The following is a 23,069-nucleotide window of genomic DNA, read 5'->3' as shown; positions in this document are numbered from 1 at the left end:
CCAAGGTCATATAACTTAGAGTAGAACATCAGTTATCTTTTTATTCATTATTTTGGGCTCATGCACTACCACTGCCAATTTACATTCGAAACAGGATTTTTTTTGTCTTAAGTATATTTTATTTTCCATTTTTGCTCCTGATGTTCTTAGAACGGCCACTAAAATGTTTTAGGGGCGAGGTTACTGGTGCTTACATATTCAGGATTATGAACTATGTCGCTCTAATTCATCTATTCGTCTATTCTGATCTCATCAAGCATCGAAGGGCCGCTGTAGTTGTTGGTTTGAATGGCCTCCAGCTTCTTCAGGTACTCCCCCGGGAGTCCGTTCCGCTCTGCACCCAAACACACCACCTTCAAAAGGAGAGAGTGTTATTCCAATCCACATTTTGATTTAGTCACAAAGACGTTAGGTAAACTGGAAAGTTGAATTGATGGCATGACGTGGATTTATCATGGTCACAAAAGAAGGTCAGTTGTCTGGACCTGTCTGTTTAAGAGACCCACACACACCTGTTTGTACTGAGGAGAGGGAGGGCAGGCGTGGAAATTGTTCGTCTGATAAGTTCTGCAGAATATGAGTCCTTTATCAGTCTCCACTGAAACCTCCAGTGGAGAGTATATTCCAACATTCACCCCTTCCTGTCTGAGGAGGACAACAAAAAGCACGCGGTTAAATGAGGTGACAAACAGCGAGTGACTAACCGCTGTGTTTGTGTGTCTCACTTGTCTAGCCTCGGGAGGTCCTCACTGCTCAGAGTCCAGATTACCCCCCACACCTCGGCCCCCGGACATGGGGCAATGGTGGCCACTCCACCATGCCAAATGCTGTTTTCAATTGCCTCGCACAGACCAAAGCTTAACTCGTGGTCCTGCTCACACCAACATGGCGGGGACAGGAGTGGAAAGTAAAAGGACAAAAGGCTGTGAGTAGCGATGAGTCATTGTGGGTTTTCAACCAGAGCCCACTGTGCACAGACATTTTGGGGGGCAGGTGCTCAAACCAAAATAAAAGGGCACCCATTGCCCGAAATATTTATGAAATTAAAAATATTAATAAATAAATTTAAAAAACAGTATATTGTCAATGTATATATTACTTTTTGTTAACAGACTAACTTAATGTATCTAATTGAATTATTAAATGAATAACAGGCAAAAACAAAACAAGGCCATATTGTAATCAAGCAATAAAGTACTTGAGGCGAGGATGTACTTTATTGTTATTTACTGTTTCTGTTGAAGCATAAGCAGCATTACACCAATAATATACCACAATATATCTCACCAGACTGGCATGTAGCTCAACTTAAGACCGTTCATTTCAATAATTTAATTTAACTAAACTAAATTAATGAACTGGTCTAATTTGTAGAACGGTAAAACTGCCATTCAATTCTCTGTCTGTCTGTCTGTCTGTACCTCTCTCTTCATTGAACATAACAAACGTCAGTAAACAGTCAGACGAGGCTTGGAAATCCCAGATTTTCGAGTTTTTTGTTTGTTAACGTCGGACCAGTTGCAACGTAGTGTTTTCGGCGGCGCTAATGTGGTTCTTTTATCACCAAACAACGTGGGATTGCAAAAACACCGTCATCACCTGTTTGGCGCTCAGCACTGCACGATCAGCAAGGGGCGGGGCTTGTGAGCATGTTTGGGCGAAACAACATCTCAAATAAATGCCCCCGTCAGATATCAAAACACATTTTTTGTGGGGGGGGTGAGGGGGGGTTGATGACAGAGAGTCATTTTTATTCTGATGATTAAAGAAAAAATTGTTCTCCAGCAGAAGGGGCACTTTTGTCATCCGGGGCAAAAGGGCAGGTGCTTGTGCACCACTAGGGGTCTATCTGTGCACGTGGCTGCCACTGTCGTTCCAGCTGGTGCTGAAGGTATCATCGAGGGGCTCAGAGAAAATACTGGACGGAGTCACCAGGTCACTTGCCAGCCACACACGTCACTTTACCACGGTGTGGGAAGGGCGTGACGTGACACCAGTGTTTCGGTTCATCGAGCAACCGTTACCTGGAGACTCTCAGTCGACTACGCGGTTGTCGTAGTGACGACGGCTGTAGGAAGCATAAAGGCGTTAATAGATATAGGAAGAGGACACGGAGTTGGCTGTCCGCGTGAATGCCTAATTCTTTGTCAAAAACATGCGGGATTCGTCCGAATTTCTTTCGAATAAAATATATAACATGTGTTGTTTATGTTAACAGCAGGGGAATAAGTTGACTTTATGTTACGTTGTTTTTATTTGTGACGAAACGCGGAACAGTTAGGCATCGACCTGGACAGGTAACTGGGTCCTCTGCCTATATTTCAACGGCTTCCGTAACATCGATAACCACACAGGTTTTAGGCTGAAAGTTGATGGTTAACGAACGGGGTCCCGTAATAAACCGATGGACGGAATAATTTAGAAAACAGCATGCATAAATAGTTTTTGCAAGCTAATCGTCACAAAATGAATGTATAACTGCAAAATATCCTCAGGACAATGTAATAATACCCTATAAAAGAAGCTACATTATCCAATTTGTTACCTTTAGTCGTCCAGTAGTGTGAAATATCGCAGAGGGGTTTGCCACCTGCAGTCTTTCTTTCAATAAATTACTGCCAAAAGCGAAGTACATAAAGCGACCGCTGGCATTGATGGACATCTTTCTGCATGGATGAGGAGCACAGCTTTAAGTCGATATTTAGAAACGGACTTGCGTATTTCTATATAAATAATTCGATTTGAAAAGAAAATTCGAAAAGATCCTCAAACGCGTGCGCCCGTCGAGGACCAGACTAGACCGCTGTTAGGTGCGAAATGGTTCTCAAACTGGCTTCCTCACTAATTTTTACCGTCACATCAGCGGTGGCTGTTCCGTCCGGCGGCAGATTCGTTACTAATTGAGACAACGCTGGCGACTATCAAAACGCGTCCCTATATCGCTACTGTGAATACGAAAAAATCATAGCGCGCTCAATTTTGAAGCGATTTTTAAAAATATTTTCAGGATCGCGCTAAGGTAAAGAGTATACAAGTTAATGGCTCTGTGATATGATCGCTCATGACTACGCTGAGTTACCAGGTACTTTCTGACATGCGTCACATAAAAATATATTGTGTATACCCAACATACATTCCAACACTGTAGGTGTGAACATCGCCACCTTTACAACCTGTGCTTTAGGGGTCAACGAAACCCATTCAACCTGGAATTTATGATCCAGGAGAATTCAAATTATGTAAACAACCCAATTAGGGATCGTTTATAGCTCCAGTAATCAGGTTTCATATCATTTATAAATAGAAATTGAAATAATTTCAAACCTAGGGTTTCAAAGATAGGTTGAGAAGTGTTGCTGTACAATAAAACAAAACTGTGCTAATTGAATGTAGGGAAATTAATAAAGTTTAACTTGACATTTAGATATCATGTTTTAAATACAGACTGTTGTAAATGGTGGTTTCAAAGCCCCAAGAACAGTATTTAGTTAAAAAATGTGTATTAGATACTACGTGGCTCATTTCAGTTTATGTTGAATGTCTTTCATTAGGGGAAACCTTTCAATGCAATGGTACTTTATTCCGCCACATAATGCAAATACAATGTCAGGGGAACAATGTGATAGAATAACAAAACAAACCCCGTCAGCAATGCAGCAATAATACAAAGAGTCACTTTATCCTCATAGGGATTTTAATGTACAAAATAAGGAAAAAGCAAATTGAACAAAAAAAACATTGAAATTCACAAAATTTTTCTTCTGAGAAAAAAAAAAATCCTGTACAAACAGTGGGGTGGCGGCCAAAACACGTACAGCATGGTGATCATCTCCTTGGGCCGCCCCGACCTCGGCCTCTTCCTCTACCTCGGCCTCTTCCTCTGCCTCGTCCGCGTCCAGCCACTGAAAACACGAGTGAGTTAGCAACACGCGAATACTCTTTCTGACAAGAATACAAAATGCCGCTTGACCTTTAGGCGAGCCAATAATTAGTGAAAGATTTGCTACAGTGTCACACACATACTTCCAATGGTGGATTATTTTCCCTCAAGTCATATCTTTGTCACAAAATCCAACCGTTATTGCGCATTGCCAATTTCCCACTTATTGTGTAGATCTAGTAAGGATACATTGTTGCCAAAATATCAACTACATTTCTACACTGTATCTAAAGGTTCTCCCGTTTCTGTACAACTTCATGGTGTTTAAACATTTCTCACCTGCTTCTCTCTTCTTGGACTTGACCTTGGGTTCGATGTCAACCAGCAAGGTGTCCAGTGGGAGGCTGTCCGGAAGGATAAAGTAGCGAATATTGTTGCCACGAATACTCAGCGATTCCAGCTGAGTGGGCTCCCGATTTTTCAGGGTCATTTTTACTGCCTTCAGGTGGGTGTTCATGCTCACATCGACACCTACAAATGCAAAAGGAAACAGCATTTTTTTAATACATGCTTGAAAACAAACATGCCATTGTTCATTCTCATTAAAAGCTGTTGAGACATTAAATACGGCCAGTAAGTTATAGAGCTGCAACGCACTGTATATTATTCCAAAAAAGATTCAGAGGTAGACTTTCAAAAGTCTGAGCATTTTATCAGCAAGCTAAACTAAACAAAACAGTACAATGTAGATTATGCAAAACAGAATTGACATTTCAAAGCAGCACTACTGCAATGCAGGAACATTTAAAAAGCAAGCATGCTGGAGCCACCGTCTTCTGATGGGTACGTTTTAGCTAACTGCCCATGCATGTTGAGATGCACCCTCAACATGCTCGTCGCTTGCATTGCTTTTAAAGGCATATTTGCACACTTTTGTATCAACTTGTTACTCAAATACATTTGCAGATCAAATTACAACATTAACTCATTTTAATTTGCTATGGGAAATTAAACCCAAGAAATATAATAAATTACAAAAATAGTTAGTTGCAGCCCTAGTGAGTTCTGGTATATAGACACTGAAATTATATTAGGTTGTGCTTCTAATCAAATAACGTTTCAAAAACTCCAATCTTCTGTGATAGTGTGGACAGGTTCAACTAAATACTAGAACTCAGTTACTGAAGCTTTGTGGTGGCCGTATTACTGTAGACCTGACAGTCAAGTCTTTGGGGGCCTCAAGTGGCATTGGCCAGATTTGTTAACACAGGCTCAGCACTTAACAGACTTTCTGCCCCATTTTCTACTGAAAGCAGTTTATGGCAAAAAATAAGGTTGTTCAAGGTTGAAACAATCAAATCCAACTTAACTCCAAGAAATGACCCCTCGGTTGATTCAGAACTACTCAAATTCATACATTTGCATTACAAAAGAGATTACGACCTTACTTAAGAGTTTGACCAGCCTACTTCAGTTGGGCCATTTGGTCCCTATCTAAATCAAATCCGAACTTCCTCCAGCTTACAAAAGGAGGCAGCGATAAAACACCTCAAAGACTCCTCTGCATTTCTTACCTGTGATGGTGCCATGCACCTGGGTGCCATTCTTTAGTTCAATGGTAACCGTCTCATGGCTGAGTTTCATCAAAAACCTGAATGCGGATGAACAACATTACAGTGAGAACAAGCCGTTCTATAAAATTCACAAGGTTTTCACAATTTAATAAGAACAGTTTACATCGTGTATCCCAAAAGACTATGTCAGGCTAGCTAACGTCACCTAGCAGCAGTTAGCTACCGACTGTGAAGCATTGGACACCAAAACAAAAAGGTAACGCTGATCTGCGGGAAAACATTAACATTTCAATCCCGCGTGCTTAGATCTGAGAAAGGATGTTGGTTTACTAAACATACATTTATTAACTCCACGTCAACTTTATTTTAAATCCTGTCGCTCAATGTATTTACGAGAACTGCATTGAACAGAGATACGGACAGGGCCTACGAGGTAACTAACGTTAGCTAGCATTTGTGTCGGGTTATTGGTTAAGTTAGGCAATTAGCAAACAAGCGGCTATCATGTATAAAGATAAACTATAACGATTAACACTAAATATGATTAACACTGTTGGTATTTGTTATTTCAGAGTGTGCTTGACCATTGTAACTCCGGAGAGCCTCCATTCATTACGATCACCGCTTCCCGCCTCATCCGCCTCTACGTTTAATATCTAAATCCATCCATAAGCATCGAGTTGTTTCATCGCGTCACATCGCAACATTTAACAAAAGATTACTTTTAGCATCCACTTACCTGACTAGTTTCATGATGATGGCAGAATGTAGAGACAAATCCTCCACAGTAGACAAAAATTACAACGGTCGAGTGAAACAACACAGGCCGCTGTTGTAAGCTTAACGTTTTCAGTCGCGCTAAACCTACGTCATCAAATGAGCGACAGCAAAGAGGACGTTCGAGTTCCCCGCCACCTAACGGAGGAGCATTGAACAACCAATGCAGGAAGAAGCGTAACGATTTAATCCCTTACGGACACTCATGGTTTGGTCTTTTATTAATACAATTATTCACAACATATACGCTTTTTAAATCATTGTAAAATCGTAGAAATAGGGGGTAATCATTAAACAAGTCCCTATGTGATAAATATATAGATTTTTTTTGTTTGTTTAAAGTGGCCTGTTTTTTTTCTTCAATTTACAATGAAGTTATAAAGTTAACAACAATATCGTGACAATGCCAGTATGGGCAGATAAAAACTACAACACATTCATGCAATTAAACACAAAAGTAACACACACCGTTTTTGCTGCAGCCAGTTGAACTTGCAGTCGGAATAGCTCAGGTGTTACAAATATCATTGGCTCTAATTGAAGAGCAAACGTTTTTTTTAGTTGTATTAATTATATGTATGTGCTTCTTTGAGTAAAACTGATTATATCAATTTTTTGTACGATTGAAGGCAGTATTTGTACAGTTCAAAAATCTTGAAAATCTTTCAGTTGTTTTTATTGAGAGAAAACTTTGCACTTTCCTTTACAGTTTTGGCCACGCATCAAACCTTTCTTATGGATCGACTGGGAATGTATCAAGTATAATCTATGCAAGTGCAATTTCATTTTTCTATTATTCCCAAGTGGGTTTATGAGGGATCATTAAAATATAAATGATATATGGCCTACCAAATGATACATCCCATGACACCATAAATGAAATTCTAAATCAACACAAGAAAGAAAATAATAAAAGAACACTAATCATCCTTCCACATCCATCCACCTGATTAGTGCAACACAGCATGCTTGTGCAAATTAAAAGAGTCCCCATTTCTGTTTTGTATCCTATAGTTACCTAAAGTAAATGGTTAACTATTCCTTAAGAAACACAGTCTGAAGTGTTTATAGGCGACACGAGCAGACCTCACATCTCAGCAGGCCTCATGAAAGGTCTTCATCAGCACCTAAAAACCAGTCTATCGCCTTCACAGTTTAATGTCGAATATAGAAAGAAAAAGTGGTTATTTTAGGGCTTTTGTCACGTCAGTGGAGCACGCGGGACCTCACATTTTAAACAAGCTTAATATTCAATTGTAAGTGATGCACTTTCTCAAATCCCATTCTGCATAATTGGCACATTTAATGCAGACACACAGATTTCAACTAAAAAGGATATCTCAACATTTGTGGGATTGGCATGAATGTATGATTATAAACACGCTCCATTATTATGATTTCATTCCCAGCAGCACCATATCTTAACACAACAGGCAGTGCTTAATTATCTTGTAAACATTCCAGTTGGGCAATAAAGTTTAAAGATAAAAAGATTGAGAGCATTTTGAAAAAATCAAAGGCCACATTTGAACAACATGGAGATAACACTGTTAGTGGAAACCAGTGTGTGAAGTGTAAATAATTAACACATTTATTTCACTTTTCTGCAATTCAGTTTTCAGGGATACGATAAAATATGATAAACCTGTGGTGTGAGAAAAAACAATACTAACGTGCATCAAGAACCTCAGTGTGTGGCAACTGCCAAAGTAGTGTGTTCTCCATTAATCCTCAGACAACTTGTTTTGCATGTATAAAAGCAATGACAGTAATAAATACCAAAAAATAGACAAATATGATTGAAACAAAAAAGGCACACGGACAGACAACGCTGGTCTAAACTGAAAAAAACAGCCCTATATAAATAAAGAAATAGAAGAGGATAAACTACAGTAAACCCCAACCCAGCGCTCATCTATCAAACAGCACACTGCACTAGCCATCAGTAGTGGAATAAAAATGATAAAGTGATAAGCAAAGAGAATTTATGTTTTTATATACAGTATTCTGATTGCTTTGGCTCAGTTATCAATGTGTTAACTGACAAATTGATAAGATTGATTTCACACAAAAATATGCTTCAGTATTAATTTCTCTGATTGCATAATTTAATAAAATCCATGTTTGAAAATGTGATTCAACAATGATGAGATACATAATTTGATAAATATTTTGAGGCAAGAATTGTCATTAATATAACATTTTGCACAATGCCAAAACTGAGCCAAAGCAGGTGTAAAATACTGCAATACAGAGGACACTTAAATGAAAGCGCATCTCAAGCTCATAGAATTTAATGGAATGGGTAGCAGAGTGGTGCAGCCAAAAATAAAGGGTTCAATTCCCCCTCACAAGAATGCATGATGCTGAATTCTGACCTCTGACCTCAGACCTCCTCGTGCAGAGGGACAAGATTATATCTCTTACGTAATTGCTGGAGATTTACAAAATAATTATAGCCGTCATTAAATCCAGATGGCACGTTGCACTAGCCTGACGTTCACTGAGCAGACAGGTATATTGCCGTACTTTGCGGCCTGCCAAAAGAAATCATCCGTAGTGTGTCGGCTCTCTAACAAAACAGGCACAGTGTGCACAAAGGGCCAAAATTCAGAATTAGGCCCATGTGGTTGTACAGTACACTGAACAAGCTCCGAGGTTACAGTTATCATATTTGGCTCCAGGAAGCTTGCGGTCGGGTCGGCGTGTTAACTAAAGTGAGGCAGGTTTGGATTTCAGCACCAAAACTTCATCCTGGACAGACTGACAAGACAAATACAGGAAATAAATAAAGTAAGAAAACAAAAACATGTGCAGCATTTCATGTGTTATGAAATCAGTAGCATTCCATTGATGTACTTCAAATATTTTGTTTTTAGAGCAGACAAAAGCACTTGTATCAGCGTATGACATCATCTTTACTGGACCCAATCCCCAGGGTTTCATGTCCTCTCTAGATACAGTATAATACATACAGTAAGCACTTCAAAAGATTTTCTCCCCTCTTTTACTTCTCACTCTTCTTGTACTGGATGTTCACTCCGCATTGTAATGTCGCTGTCACACCAGGTGTACTTGTTCCTCCCACTCCACAGGTGACTGTTCTCCCTCTAGCTGAAGGATGCGGTCCAGGTCTCTCTCTGCGGCCGGGGCAGTGTGTGCGGGACTGTTTCCGCGTTGCGAGTGCGAACGCGGGTGCGCGTGCGCTTCGTCCAGCGACAGTTCAGACACGCACCCTGCGTCCGCACCCTTTTCTAGCTCCAGAGTGCTGGGCCTCGACGTCTTCAGGCCCTCTGCGCCTCGACAGGGGCTCGCCGACCCACCCCCTGCTTCTGGCTCGCCCTCCAGGGGCTGCCAGAGCGGGCCGGGGGTCGTGCCCCTGGAGGTCTGGCTCTCTGACTCAGTCTCAGTGTGTGTGTCAGGAGAGGAGTCCGTTTCTGTGGTGGGTGGGGAGGGGATGAGGGCCAGGCTCTGGGGGTTGTTCTGGGGGTTAATGTTGTTGTTGAACCAGGCCATGATGTTGTCCAGCAGCTGGGCACTGGCTGTTGGGTCCAGGGGCTCCAGACTCTGCGGGTCACTGGGGGTGAAAGGCCCCCCCGGGGGGATCACCGGTGAAAGCAGCAGCTCCGGCTCAAGCTCTGGAGACGGGAGGCACAACTGGGCAAGGGGCTGGGGCTCTGATCTGGGTGGGCGTTCGGGAGCGTAGGCAGCGGTGCGCTCCTGAGTGTACGGGCCGATGTGTTCGGGGCATGGGTTGTAGGAGATGTCCGGTCCCGGCGTGACGTCACGTTGCTCCCGGTTACACGAACCAGAGTGAGTCGGTTCTTGGGTGCGTTCATGTGAGCAAGAGGCAGTGTGTTCAGCCTCGGACAAATAACCGCTGGAGTGGCTGTAACTGGGTTCAGTAGTGGCAATGTGGTCGAGCACGTATGTAGTGGTTTGTGGGTCTTGTTCCGGTCTGTGGCTGACGTCGCTGTAAGTGGGTTCGATGGTGTAAGGAGTGCTGTGTGTTCTGTGGTTGTATGCGTGGTGAGAGCACAGCTGCTCCTGCGTGTGTGTGTCTAGGTCATAAGGAGTGGTTATGCTCCCCAGTTTCATAAGGCTGTCTCCCAGCTCCAGCAGCTCTGCACTGAGGGAGGGAGGAGGTGGAGGGAGCGGGAGAGGGTTTGACATGGGAGGATGAGAGGTGGAGTCTGTCCTGTTAGGGGGTCGAGGAGGGTTCTGGAGAGCAGCGGGGAAGGAGGAGCCTCTGGCTCCTGGAGGACCTTCTGTGTTTAGAGACTGCAGGGCAACATCACCCGGGTCCCCCGAGGGTCTCCGCATCCTCTGCTGTCCTCTATCAGGTCCACGGTCCAGCTCCACTCTCCCCTCTGTCCCCCCCTCCAGGCCTCGCTCTCGGCGAGACTCCTGAAGGGACAGCTGGATGGCCAGCAGGATGTTCGGATCGTCTTCATCCAGCAAACCCAGCACTCTTCTGCGGCCCTCAATCCTCTCTGGATTTTCTGGTACACAAAATATCACATTAAAATAAGGACTGGTTTGTAACGTTTGATTGGAAATTGTTTCCAGGGATCAATGTTCTATGTGCGTCAATTAAACTAGCTTCATGGAGCAATATCTTCAAAACCTATTTCTGGTTGTTTGGTGTGAAGACAAGACAAAATATAAAAGCGTATAAGACGGAGCTGGATTAGGATCCAGGAGTTATTGCACTATATGTACATGACAATTCAACCCATACGGTGCAACATTAAGAGTTAATTTCCCAAATGCCCCATGCTATAAAATATACACCTTCTTTATAATGGTTTTTGTGGTTATTGTATAATGTAGTAAAGCCTTTGGCCCAACCTGTGATGTCACTCCTCCTACTGGTCTCTGGTGTGTTGCTGCTGCTTCTGAGGTTGTGCAGACTCAGCATGTCTCCTCTGCGCCGTGGCCGGTGTCTGCGACGGTACTGGATGTCAGCATAATCCTGGAAACAGTCATTAAAGATGCGTTACTAAAAAAAATACGTTTAAAGCTGAGTTGCAATTCCATTTTGTATCAAATAGTTGCACAATGTTCAGCACAGAGGACTGCAGAAACTACAGCGCATTACCTGTGACTGTCTCTCTCTCGGATCTCCTGCTCCCAGTACAGAGTGACGACTCCCCATCTTAACACACATGAGCAAGCTAAGTCAGCCGCAGCCGTAGTCATGCATGTAGATGACCTCATACTAAAGTAGGTCACCGAGTGCAGGTTTAGGGGAAAGTTAGTGTTTTTGTGTACGGTGTCACAGTTTACCTCAGGGGAGGCGAAGCCAAGGTACTCCCAGTCCCATGATCCTCCTGGGTAACTGGAACAAACACAAAACTGTTTGCTCAGTGCCGCACGTGATGGCTAACTTTTGACTTTGTCTTTGCCAGTGGGGGGATGACGAAGCAAAAGCTAGAGTGTGTTTGTCGTCACCTTCTGCGGGGCGGATCGGGAGAATCGTTGGGCGCGACACCTCGGGCCACTGATGCCAGGAATTCTTGCCTCTTCTGCTGCACCAGACGTGCTGCACTGGTAATCTTGTGGCACGGAGTCCTCAGGTACGGCCGGTTGACCTTCTGGGCCAGGTCCTCCACAACCATCTCCAGGTCGGTCTGAGGAGATACAAAACCAGCATGTTACCGTCTATCTGTACAGAGACAGGACATTTTAAAAAAGAAAAAAGGATTTGGACTCATTTTGAACTCACTTTTTTTAACTCACTCAGCTTGGAGATATCGTCCAATAGCATCACTAATGACAACAACTCATTATTCTGTATGACTAGAAGAAAACATCGCACAATCATCAAGCTATTGCAAGTGAGCTAAATTATGAGTATCTTATGAGAATAATTACTCATGAATTATTGTATAATGTTGAAAATTTGTAAAAACAATACAAAATGCTAGTTGAACAAATGCAAAGCTTACATTTTGTATCTTTGCACCCGCATTCTAAAACATCAAATACTTTACAAACTGCACCAACACCATGTGTGGTATGTTGAGGAGAACTTTGTGCAACATTTCTGAGGAATATTAAATATGTAGTTATTGAATAAGTGAGTACAATATCGCAACAACTACCGGTTGAATTTCAGTAAATATATTTGTGAACCTGTTATATATGTGTTTATGTAATTTATCACCCATCATCTAGTATTAGAAATATGAAAACTAAAAGGTCGGATTTCCACTAAATTGTTTGTCCTAACCAGTTCAGCCACCCTGTGGCCTAATGAGTCCATAGGGATTGCTGCAGGGACTTGTCGTCCCGGATATGCATTTTACCTGCATTAGCTCAAATATCTCCTTCTGGGTGCTGCCTTGCTGCAGGAAGAAGCCGTATGGGTAAGAGCACTTTAGGACGCGTCGCGTCTTCAGCAGCTCACTCACGCCGTCCTCGATGAAACGCGTGTCCGGAGGAGTTCCTTCACCTGGATGAAACAAGCCAGCATTATAATGCAGATAGGACTAATGAATAGTGTTGGGAACAAATGGCTCGGCCACCCTGTATCATACAAGGGAGACGTACGGCAAATGAAGGCCCTGCTGAGCTGCTCCATCTTCTCTTTGGCTGTTTTTAGCAATTTCTGCTCCAACTAACAGACAAGAGGAGAAAATACACATGTCCAACATCAATTGATCATCAGATTGTAACAAATCTCTCATGGAAACTTCGCTTTGAATTGATTTAAATATGTGTAATAAGTGTATTACCTTATAACTGTGTTCATGGTTCTTGAAGCGAGAATAATAGTGCATGAAACGATCCAGCTCCTGAAAACTTTTGTGCTTCTTTTCTGCCTGTAAACAAAAGGCAATTTGATTTCACTCAAACGGCTTGGTGTGTGTGTTTCATGAATGCAAACACATTAAATGCTGCAGAACACATCAACATGAGCTTCAATAATGCATCATCTGGTTGTGGGGTAGTTTTTGCAAGTGGAAATGTGTTTTGTATATTTTTTGAGCACGTTTCTATCAGAGAACACTTGCGTGGTTCTTTTGATTGCGCATGTGCGTCAATACCTCCACAGTCATCTCCTTGGACTGCTCCTCTAGCTGTTGGATGACCTCATAGCGAGTACAGCGATAGTAGCCTCCTGTTGATGAGCTGTGCTTCTTCCACTCCTCCAGACATATCCAACAGAAGTCATACTTGCACTGCACACACAGACAGAGTAAATAAAGGAATGAAAGCATAGAGAAGGTAACGTTTGTTACCAGCACATCGTGACACGCAGCTGATGGACAGATGAATGGGTATACCTTAGCACACTGCATATGGTTGCATCCCTCATTCTTCTGAATGGGCGATTTGCAGTTGGCACATGGTTTTGAGTTGGTCAACAGCCATAGGCAGTTAGCAGCATCCTCATAGTCATCACTCACACCTGCCACTGTGGAAAACACACAAACAAACGCACGTGTGCACACAAATTAGAGACCTCGGCCCACACCTGCCCCGTAGATCCACCCACCACGACACACAAATATCCATGACCTTAACACCTGCCACTGTGTTTGAAGAATATATTAGACACATCCCGGCAGGCCGTCTGACAGCTGCTGTTAACTGCCCTGTTGTGGCGTCAGCCTAACTGAGGTGCTGCCTAAATTATCCCCAGTAAAACACTAACAACACAAAGACAGACTTACACTCCTCAGGCTTCATCTCTGTAACTTTCTGGAGCCAGTTCCTCCACATCTGACAGTCACATGGCTCATGGGCCTCGCCAAGGCACTCCCTGCAGATAGGGAGGGTGTTAAACAGTGAACGAAGTGCGGAAAAATGATAACAAAGCATTGTGACAATCTTCAATAATTCTTAGAAACAGAAGCAAAAAGAACAGACGGAAAAAGCCAGAGGAGAAATTTCTGATCGACGCCTGCATACGTTTCCAGATCAACAGCACTGAGGCCTCCTTCACCAGTTGTGTTGAAATATGTGTAGGGAGCCATGAATGAATGATGACGCGTACCAGCAGAAGAGGTGACCTTTGCCACAATCAACAGCTGGGGAGGGCAGCAGAGGAAAACTGTGTGGGTCACTATCCCCCGGGCCCGGTCGAGTTAGCCGCACCGCCCGCTCACAACGTGCTGCAGGACACCATCGGATGGCAGGATTGTTCTCCACAAACGCCTGCAACAGGGAAGGAGAGAGAGATGAGACTCAAATGAAATATGGAGTGCATAGAAGGAAGAAGAACACACAGACGAGAGGGAATGTGCAGTGCAGAAGATGAGGGGCAATGTCAAGAAAAAACAAAACAAGAAGAAACAAAAACAAAGACAATTTTTAAGCCAGAGAAGTGACATGGGGCAAATACACAAAATAAATATACAGTTGGATCAAATAACTTCTTGAGCTTTGGTGAGCCTTAATGAGAAAATAGACATCAATATCTGTATGAGCGTCCATTTGTACCTTGATGTCAAACTGTAGATACCTCTGGTCCATCTCCCTGGAAACTACACTTTCTATCACATGCACCGGCACCAGCTGGTAGCACTCATAGGCCGGGCAGAAGATATTGTGTGCATCACCCTCTTGAATCTTTACATTAAGGAACCTAAGAAACACGCAAATACAAACATTGTAAATCAATAATTCATAACCGCTAAAAACACACTGAAGAAAACAGGAACACGCGCACACACACACACACGCACGCACGCACGCACGCACGCACCCTTCCCAGCACGCTCTGCAGAACTCGTGTCCACAGGACACCTCCACTGGATCCTCAAACACTGAGATGGAGCAGAGACAGATCCCACACTGCAGAGAGATAGAAGGTAAATTATATCGCAGTAAAATTACGGATTAGACTAAAATGACCCTAAGTGAGATTGAACACTTTTTTTGTACATTGACATCGTACTTGTACACAGTGAAAGGACAAAAGCAGCAATGTCTATAGATCATGATACAAAGTAATATAATATGTCAGTCAGACAAGTACTGGGTGTGTAATTACACCTGCAGCAACAGCGGAGACACTATGGCTTATGTGCAACAACAAAGTAGAGTAGAGAAAACAGTTATTGCTTTAAAGATGGCTCATGACCCCCTTTAATCTGACAAGATTAGACAAACAAATACAAATTAAATAAATAAGACCGATAAGACACATTTTTAATTGCTTTACAAACTTTAGTCCGCTCGCAACACTCTAAGAATAAGCTGTATAGAAGATGGATGGATGAGAATTCAAGCCATTAATCTATGTCCTGTAGCTCAGATTTGTATAAGATATTGTGGGTCTTTTGTCATTGAACACTGTACCATTTAATACAATAAATCACTCCCAGAGTAAATATCTTTTTGCTTTTCTCTAATCCTGTGACACCAATCTACCTTTCACATTAACTAATTCCTTTACATAAGTAGGTTTGGAAATAATTGTTCTGCACCGTGTTCATTTAAACACCGTTACCGCTTAAGCGCGTTTAAAGTCATAACTGGGTGTGTCTCACCAAAGCCAGGCTCTCCTCTCCAGGTGTGAGGCAGCTGTCCGTCGGGGAGGTGAGGGTAAGCGTGAGCGGTGAGCGCGGGGTCCTTGGGGTGCGAGGTGAGGGCAGGGTGTCCCACGCATTGTACCCGCTGGGTGGTGGGGTGGGCATGGTCACACCGGAGCGCTGGCAGCAACCCTCAGCGTCCGACATCCACGCTTCCAGAAGCTTTTCTCTGTCCCAGTCTGGAGGGAGACGAAGAGAGAGTAATCACACCTTCAGAGGCAGGGGGCAAGGCACGTATGTAACGCTCTCTGAATACTGCGATCGCAACATCAGTGCCGCAAAGGTTTGTGCAGACCTCTGGGAGTTCAGCTTCCACGTACCGTGTGCTCGGAGCAGGGCCTCGGCAGTGAAGAGGGGGGCTTGCAGCATGTCTGCCGTCTCCACGATCAGCATGTCTTTTAGTCTGCGCAGGTCCTGAAGTTTCAGTCCCTCATAAGGCTGAAACGTTTGGGAGACACAGAGAGAGATGAAGGAAGGGGAAGAGAAAGTTATTAACAAAGTCAAGGAAAGGATGACATGCACTTAAGTGAAAAATATGAAAAGGTCTGGGTTGGCAGGCGCAGGGGTCGGTGGGGAAGAGATTAGGTATTAGTAAAGATTTGGAAAAGAGTAATAAAGAGATCAAAGTCCTGCCAGTTGGCAGCAGACACTGCTGTAAATCTTTGCCGTTACCCTCTGTTTAACTCCAATCCTCAAAAACACTGCTGGTGTTACTAAACAAAAAGCAATGTAATTTGGTTAATCTGTTAAGGGAGAATATATGACATATTATAGTTGGATTTTGGTAAAAATGGAAACTGGAATAACCAGACTTAGATAATAGTAATGTTTTTTATGCTTTTTAAATAGATGTTTATATTGTTTTGTTAATGATTGCCATTTTTGCTTCTCCATAGAATGTGGAAGTATGGGAGAAAAAAATGCATGATTTACAAATGGCCATTTTAAGTATCTGTTTAAAAGGCATAAAAATAAAACACTTTTCTTCAATGTCCAGCCAGAATGAAAACCCCCAGATCTCATCACTGTGCTCTTACCTCTTTGTACTGCAGCAGGTTGGTTTCACCATGAGCGTCCGTGTTTGACTGCTGAGCTGAAGAGGAGGAGAAAACCATCTGTGACTCCAGGCTGAGGGCCAGCTCGGTGTGGTGATGCCGCTCGGCATGGTCACATGGCGTCAACTTGTCCTCGTCCTCCACAAAAAGGTCTGCATCGCTCTGGATTAGCAGCTGTAGGGAGGAGACAAAAGGAGTGGGCGAAAAAAAAGGAGAGAAATGGATAACATGGAGGAAAAAGAAATTTAATGAACAAAAGAAGCAAGAGGGGTGAGCGAGTGGAGCAGACAATGAGAAAATGGGAGGAAGGGGACAAAGGAGAAGATGTGATGGTAGAAAAGCAGCAAATATATGGTCATACACAGTAACAGGTGAAAGAAGGAGGAAAATAACACAAGGAGAGGAACGGGGGCAAAAAAAGAAGAGTCCAAGTGCAGTTTAGCAAAATGGAAAAAATGAGATGAATGAAAAAAAAGATTAAAGAAGGGAGGAAATGAAGATAAATGTGCTCCTACTTTATATCTTAAAGCGTAATATCTGGGTTGCGCTCAGTTTTCTTTCATTTCAGGAAGTGGATTTTTTATTACGAATTCGTAAGCAGTAAAACCTTGAAAAACAAGGCAGGAAGCACTACTCGAAATTTGACAGTAATGAAACACAAACCAGACTCCCTTAATGCGGGGACGAGGCATAACGCCGTCCTCAGATTTCACCGGTTGTGAAATCCAATCACAGAAGACCGATCTGCCTTACAGGGCTTTGGAAAGCCCCTCCCAAACACATGGTTTAACTTCCAGAGGGTTCCACACACACACACACCCACACACGTTCTCTCACCTCCACACAGCTCTTCAGGCCTGCAGCTGCAGCGTAGTGCAGACAGGTGCTGTGGTGGTTGTCGGTGGCGTTGACATTGGCCTTCTCGTACTGGCCTCCCTCCAGCCTGGCACCGGTCCAACTGAGGCTCATCTGGCGGTGGGAGAAGGAGTCCACAAAAAGGAACGCACTGCATTATTTCCACGTTTCAGCCAGGTTGACGCAAAATAAATAAATAAACAAAGTCACGCCGGCGTGTAAAAATCCAACTTGCGCGGTCAAGCGCTTGTACCTGCAGAGAGTCGGCTCGGCGCTGCTCGTCCCTCTGGGGTCGGGCCAGTCGCGGCGACAGCGCTCCCTCCGGCAGCAGCAGGATCTGTGGGCCTTGGCACAGCACGTGGAGGCACGTCTCGTTGTGCACATTGCGCTTGTTGGGATTCCCCTCTTTACTAAACAGAAAGGACCTGGACAAGGAGAAGAAATAAGAAGGATAAAGCAAGAGTTCAGGAGGAACAGAAACATTAAAAGGAAGTTTGAAATCAGAGGGTGAAAAGGGAAGAAGAGAGAAACGTGAAGCCTACATACGAGAGAGAGATATATGTGGAGGAAAGAGAACATGGAGACCCGAGAAGTGATTGAAGAGAAGGAATGAAATAGATTTTTGGAACTTACATTGATTCAATATATACATAAAAACACTTTAAAACCTTTGCTCCAGCAGAAGAAATTGATGTTGCCTGATGGTGCATCCTGCCTAATCTTCCACTTTTGACCTTCTCATCCGTTCAGCCACGAGCGCCTGAAGCTTCCCCCTAATGACAGCTCACTGCCAATTCAACCACTCAGCAACAATCACTCATTATTCTCAACAACAAACCAATCCCCCCCCCCCGCCTCCCCTCCCATCTACACGCATACATGCTCAACGGCCCATGTAGGAAGGACGGTCCTAATATCAGTGTACTAGAAATAACTAGCTAGGGGACATCACATGTTTATGCTGCAATTGTCGAGTACCAAAGCAGTTCAAACCATAGTGCAATTCAAAAAGGAAAAAAAGGACAATTCACACAGATGATTACGAAAGCCTGTGATAAAAAAACAAACCAAACCTGTCCTGTGCCTTGAAGACTCCAAAGGGAGTTGCTATCAGTTCAGATATACATCTTATTGAGTTCTCAGTTGATGAGGATGACGTGTTACACTTCCTTAACTGCACCCATTTTCCCAGCATTAGGTCTTCTTGTGCTTTCCGAGTATTGCACATGTCATGGGATTACTATCCAATCCGTCCCCTAGAAACGAGCCATGGGGCATATGTTAAAAATAATCTGAAAAACAGACTCTGCATCTACGGGCCAACAATTGTTCTCCACGAGTCTTCTTTTTGTCTTTGTCTGAGGTTTGTTAGTTGTTTATCCGCCCGCCTGTGTCCAAACGAGCTGTTGGAACAAAGCATTTCCTCTGATACTTATGTGGAGCACAGTGTGCGTGCAGCACGCCTCTCTGGCCCATTATAGGTGAGCAGCAAGGGACCCAAATAGCACACCAAATGTGTGTTAAGTGTGTTATATTCACGTTTGCAGACCGGGACACATTAAGCAGTTGTGGAGTCACAAGCCCCCCGGCCCCTTTTAAACACACATGCACGTGTGCACACATGCAGATGCACAGATAATTGACTTGCCTTTTTAAACGGCTTCCTCTGATCCTGACCTGTAATCATGGAAAGAAGGGGCAGGAGAGAGGAAGAGTGCGAGTAGGAGGAGGTGAGGATATCGAGTCACTGGATCAGCTGTTTGATTATCCCTGCAGGGGGTTTAAAGACTAACTGGTGTCTTGCTCTCTATTGTTTTTCTCATTTTGAACCCCTTCTTTTAGATTGTTTAGCTTAAGACATAGAGTGGCTTACACCTGGTTCAAGTATATAGTATGTTCTTTCCGGTTCCAAATTTTCAGAGATCACGAGACTTATTTTCTCAGACTCAATCAGTTTATCCAGAATTACAGAAGACCATTGTGCAGTGGTTTTAACAGGCTTAGTATACAAAATTGGCAGAGTGCCCATTTTCTTGCTCACTTCGAAAAGCTCAGTTGCTTTTTCTGGTGATCGCTCTTGTTTGCAGTTTTGTTAATTGCCGTCTGTGTGGGTCTAATTGCGTCTGACTGCCAGTGTTCTTTGTGGCTAATGTGCTTTTCTTTTGTCTGGCATGTGTCAACATAATTGTTGGCCTTTGACATCATTAACATAGGATGACAGCATATACATCATGTCCCTTCGGAAACAAAAAGTCCCCGTTCTTTCCTTCAAAACAGAAGCGTCTCGAGGCCGACGTCCCGTTTAACACGACTCACTTGCATAGATCCCTCCGTAGCTGTATTTGATAACCGCTTAACAACATTATAATAATGTTGAACTCTCATCACCACCTCTGACATTCAAAACCTTCCTTTTTTTTTTTACCTGAGCAGACGTGTCATGGCGTGGCGGCAGACGTAGTGCAGCGGCGTGTTGTGCTGGTACTGCTCTCCGTACGATGCATTCGGGTCCAGGCCGTCCCTGAACTGAGGGTTGCCCTCGTACAGCTGCCAGGCCAGGGCCTCGTCGCCACCCACCAGGGCCTTACGGAACTTGGTGGCTGTGTTGCCCATGGCTTCAAGTTTGCAAAAGGACCACCGAAGGGGAGCTGTGCCTCGTCTGCCTCTTTGCTCTTCACTCCTCCTCCTCCTCCTCCCCCCCCTCTTCCTCCTCCCCCGTTCGCCACAGGTCACAACTCAGAGCAACATGGTCAAGTGTTCTCCTGCCCTGAAAGTAAAAGAGAGAGAGAGAGAGAGATATTGATTGGAGGAAAGGAGAGGAAATGATTAGAATGAGCGTGGGGAAAGGGCTGGTGAGGGTAAATAAAGGGAAGAAGTATAAAAAAATCTGTCCATCGATTGGCTGACGGGCTGTGGCGATAATGTGTACTCGCCGGAAATGGAAGGGCGAAAGCACAGGTGGAAGAAAGACACGAGAAAGACAGAGAGATAATGACAAAGAGGCCAAGCAAGGCGGGGGAGGTTATTGACATTTTGCAATAATATCGTAGACCAAAAACAAGATGTACAGATCCTCTCGGGCCCTCAAGCAAAGAACCACAAGAATAGCTGCTACAACCTACTTTACCCTCACCATCAACAGCTGGTTAACCTCCTGTAGGATCTCAAGTCGGGCTCAAATCAGTGTGTTCGGATTCATTTCCTTCCTCGTCATTCCCACGTCTCCCTCTTTTCTTTCCTCCCTCGGACGCACACAATTTGTCCACTCATTACAGCCTGTAATGAGCGGAGTGTGCATGCGAGTGCGCGTTGGGCCGTTCAGGGTATCATTACGGTCGTCATTCTATGGCCATCTGTCTGGCCCTGACAAAGAGCCTCTTTTAGCCGGGCTACAGTTGGCCGCTGGCTGGCTCTGGAACATCTGAATAGACTCTTCTACCTGCCATTCATACGCAGTGACGGACAGGGACATAGCCGTGGAAAACCCGCGCTGACAGAAGGAGGCATATGGGCCGCGCAGGAGCTGCATGCACTGACAATTAATAGACAACATGTTTTCAAGTTCCGCTCCAATGATGCAGTAGACTGGACCATGTGTGTGTGGGGGGGGGGGGTTGCTATTAGGTCAGTGTGTCTGCTTGGGTCTCTGTTTTGTGCACACTGGTTTACTTCCAGTTCACTTCACTACTCTGTGTATCTCAGCCAGTCTCTCTCTCTCTCCGTGTCTCATACTAAATAAGGACAGGAAGTCTGGACATGGAGGAAGTTTGGAATTCCAGGGAACGCAAGTCTTGTGCTGGGAAGTGACAGTTCAATTATCGACCATTACAAAAGCTCTTTGGGCCTTCATTTACTCAGTGGTCGGGGGGGGGATTGTGAGTAATACACACATACCATAAAGCCACACAGAGCAGGCCTCCCCATTTTAGATAATATGATAATAAAGACTTAGCCACTAATGAATTCAAGAATGACACACGCATGAATGTTCTCTGGAAACCTTTGTCAGATGATTCCTGCTGACCAAAACTCAAGTCAGTCTTGGTTTCCTGAGAATTCACCTTGCAATCACAATGTTTTATAAGCAAATCACAAGTTCGGAGGATGTTTCCGTTGGGATTGTCTTTGTGCTTTTCTTTACACACAAGGTTAGAACTTTAATGCTTGGTGAATACGCTAATCTAGAACTATCATAGGACTTAGGACATATCATTTCGATGCTTGAAAATCAGAATATCTCACGATTGTTTAGACAAAATGCTTAAAACGATGGGCAATTAAATGTCAGAAAACAGCAGTCCTAAACGTAATATTATGTAAACGTATTACTAATTAACTGATCACTTTAGAGCTAGAGAAAATAATCATTAATTAAGGTGCTCAATCGTACCAAGATATTAATATTACACTAATATATGATCTAAAGCATTGACTAACCGTAGAATTATCTAAAGTTAATGAATCATTCCCCCCCAACCTGCCAGAGCCGTCGCAATCAAATCTGATTTACTACTAGTTCCTATATCGTGTATATATACTATATCGTGTACATATACAAACAACAAACAAACGACCCCCTGTTGTGCTTTCACCGTTATCAGAACTCGCTGCCGTGTGATGACGTAAAGTCTCACCTCACTCGGGCGGTGGGCAGGTTTCTGAATGAAATGAAAACATACGGAGACTTCGAACTCGTTAAAGACGAGCTCCGGTCGGACAGGAGCTGCAACGGTGACACACGGTGCAAATGGTCCTTCCTTCGATAGCACCCCGGCACACAGCGACATTTAGCCGTCAATAGGCTACGTATTCAGGTCGGAGCCCCGTGCGGTTGCCCCCGAAGAAGCGTGTCAGCACGAACCGGAGCGCAAAACAAAAACAGCAGCCGACTCCTCTCAGCATGTTTCTGTCCACGCGGCCCCTCGGTTAAAGTCCTTTGTTCAGCGCGCTGACAGTCGAACACAACCGGGAAGCGAGCGGCACGTTAAAGAGGGGGGGGGGGCGCTTTACCTCGGGTGTTAACGTGTTCCGCCTCGCGTACCGCGGGAGACGGGGAGACTTTACCACCCAAAGCAGCACAGCCTTATGCCGCTACCGAAAAGCCCTATAGCCCCTCTCCGGTTAGCGTTAGCTTAGGACAACATCAAACCTGCGCCGTTTGACTCACACGGTCGATTCACTTGGTCACTGGTCGTGGGTTCGGGAACTTGCGTACATCGAGGGCCATTGCCTTGTCACTGTCCTTCGCATCTCCGGCTGCTTTTGGACTGAACCATCCTCGCTGCCACCGGACCCGGTGGGGACGACGACGACGATGATGCTGCTGCTGCTGGTAGAGCGAAGGGGCGAGACTGGCTGGATCGCTTCAGTGTTGTTGTGGCTG

At 44.1% G+C, this 23,069-nt stretch overlaps 3 protein-coding genes across 6 annotated transcripts; all 3 read right to left on the bottom strand.

Annotated features, from left to right (window-relative positions):
* Positions 1-77: 77 nt before the first annotated feature.
* ggcta (gamma-glutamylcyclotransferase a) lies at positions 78-2,843 on the bottom strand. The gene is made up of 4 exons (XM_037474624.2): positions 2,546-2,843; positions 726-871; positions 513-645; positions 78-353 (listed from the first exon to the last, which is right to left on the bottom strand). Exons 1-4 carry the CDS (start codon positions 2,660-2,662, stop codon positions 231-233), a joined length of 519 nt encoding a protein of 172 aa, XP_037330521.2. The 5' UTR covers positions 2,663-2,843; the 3' UTR covers positions 78-230.
* An 833-nt stretch (positions 2,844-3,676) lies between these two features.
* On the bottom strand, positions 3,677-6,350 carry snrpd1 (small nuclear ribonucleoprotein D1 polypeptide). The gene is made up of 4 exons (XM_037474625.2): positions 6,194-6,350; positions 5,455-5,531; positions 4,220-4,411; positions 3,677-3,902 (listed from the first exon to the last, which is right to left on the bottom strand). The coding sequence occupies exons 1-4, from the start codon at positions 6,205-6,207 to the stop codon at positions 3,826-3,828; spliced, it is 360 nt and encodes a 119-aa protein (XP_037330522.1). The 5' UTR covers positions 6,208-6,350; the 3' UTR covers positions 3,677-3,825.
* A 540-nt stretch (positions 6,351-6,890) lies between these two features.
* On the bottom strand, positions 6,891-23,064 carry LOC119219419 (ankyrin repeat and IBR domain-containing protein 1-like). 4 transcript variants are annotated; one of them, XM_037474620.2, is made up of 21 exons: positions 22,854-23,064; positions 20,112-20,453; positions 17,940-18,111; positions 17,669-17,800; positions 16,814-17,005; positions 16,097-16,214; positions 15,735-15,955; positions 14,948-15,036; positions 14,683-14,827; positions 14,237-14,397; positions 13,914-14,002; positions 13,524-13,648; positions 13,284-13,418; positions 12,972-13,058; positions 12,787-12,853; positions 12,543-12,688; positions 11,686-11,864; positions 11,521-11,572; positions 11,333-11,389; positions 11,083-11,206; positions 6,891-10,733 (listed from the first exon to the last, which is right to left on the bottom strand). In XM_037474620.2, exons 2-21 carry the CDS (start codon positions 20,297-20,299, stop codon positions 9,292-9,294), a joined length of 3,921 nt encoding a protein of 1,306 aa, XP_037330517.2. In that variant the 5' UTR covers positions 20,300-20,453; positions 22,854-23,064; the 3' UTR covers positions 6,891-9,291. The 4 variants fall into 4 exon arrangements, with proteins under 4 accessions (XP_037330517.2, XP_037330515.2, XP_037330516.2 ...); XM_037474618.2 differs by having other exon boundaries at positions 13,524-13,654; positions 22,854-23,063; XM_037474619.2 differs by having other exon boundaries at positions 13,524-13,654; positions 22,902-23,063.
* Between the last annotated feature and the right edge of the window lie 5 nt (positions 23,065-23,069).

Source organism: Pungitius pungitius, chromosome 17 (genome assembly GCF_949316345.1).
Source record: "Pungitius pungitius chromosome 17, fPunPun2.1, whole genome shotgun sequence".
NCBI lineage: Eukaryota > Metazoa > Chordata > Actinopteri > Perciformes > Gasterosteidae > Pungitius > Pungitius pungitius.
Note: the sequence above shows the minus strand (reverse complement) of the source record. Positions and strands in the feature narration are given on the sequence as shown.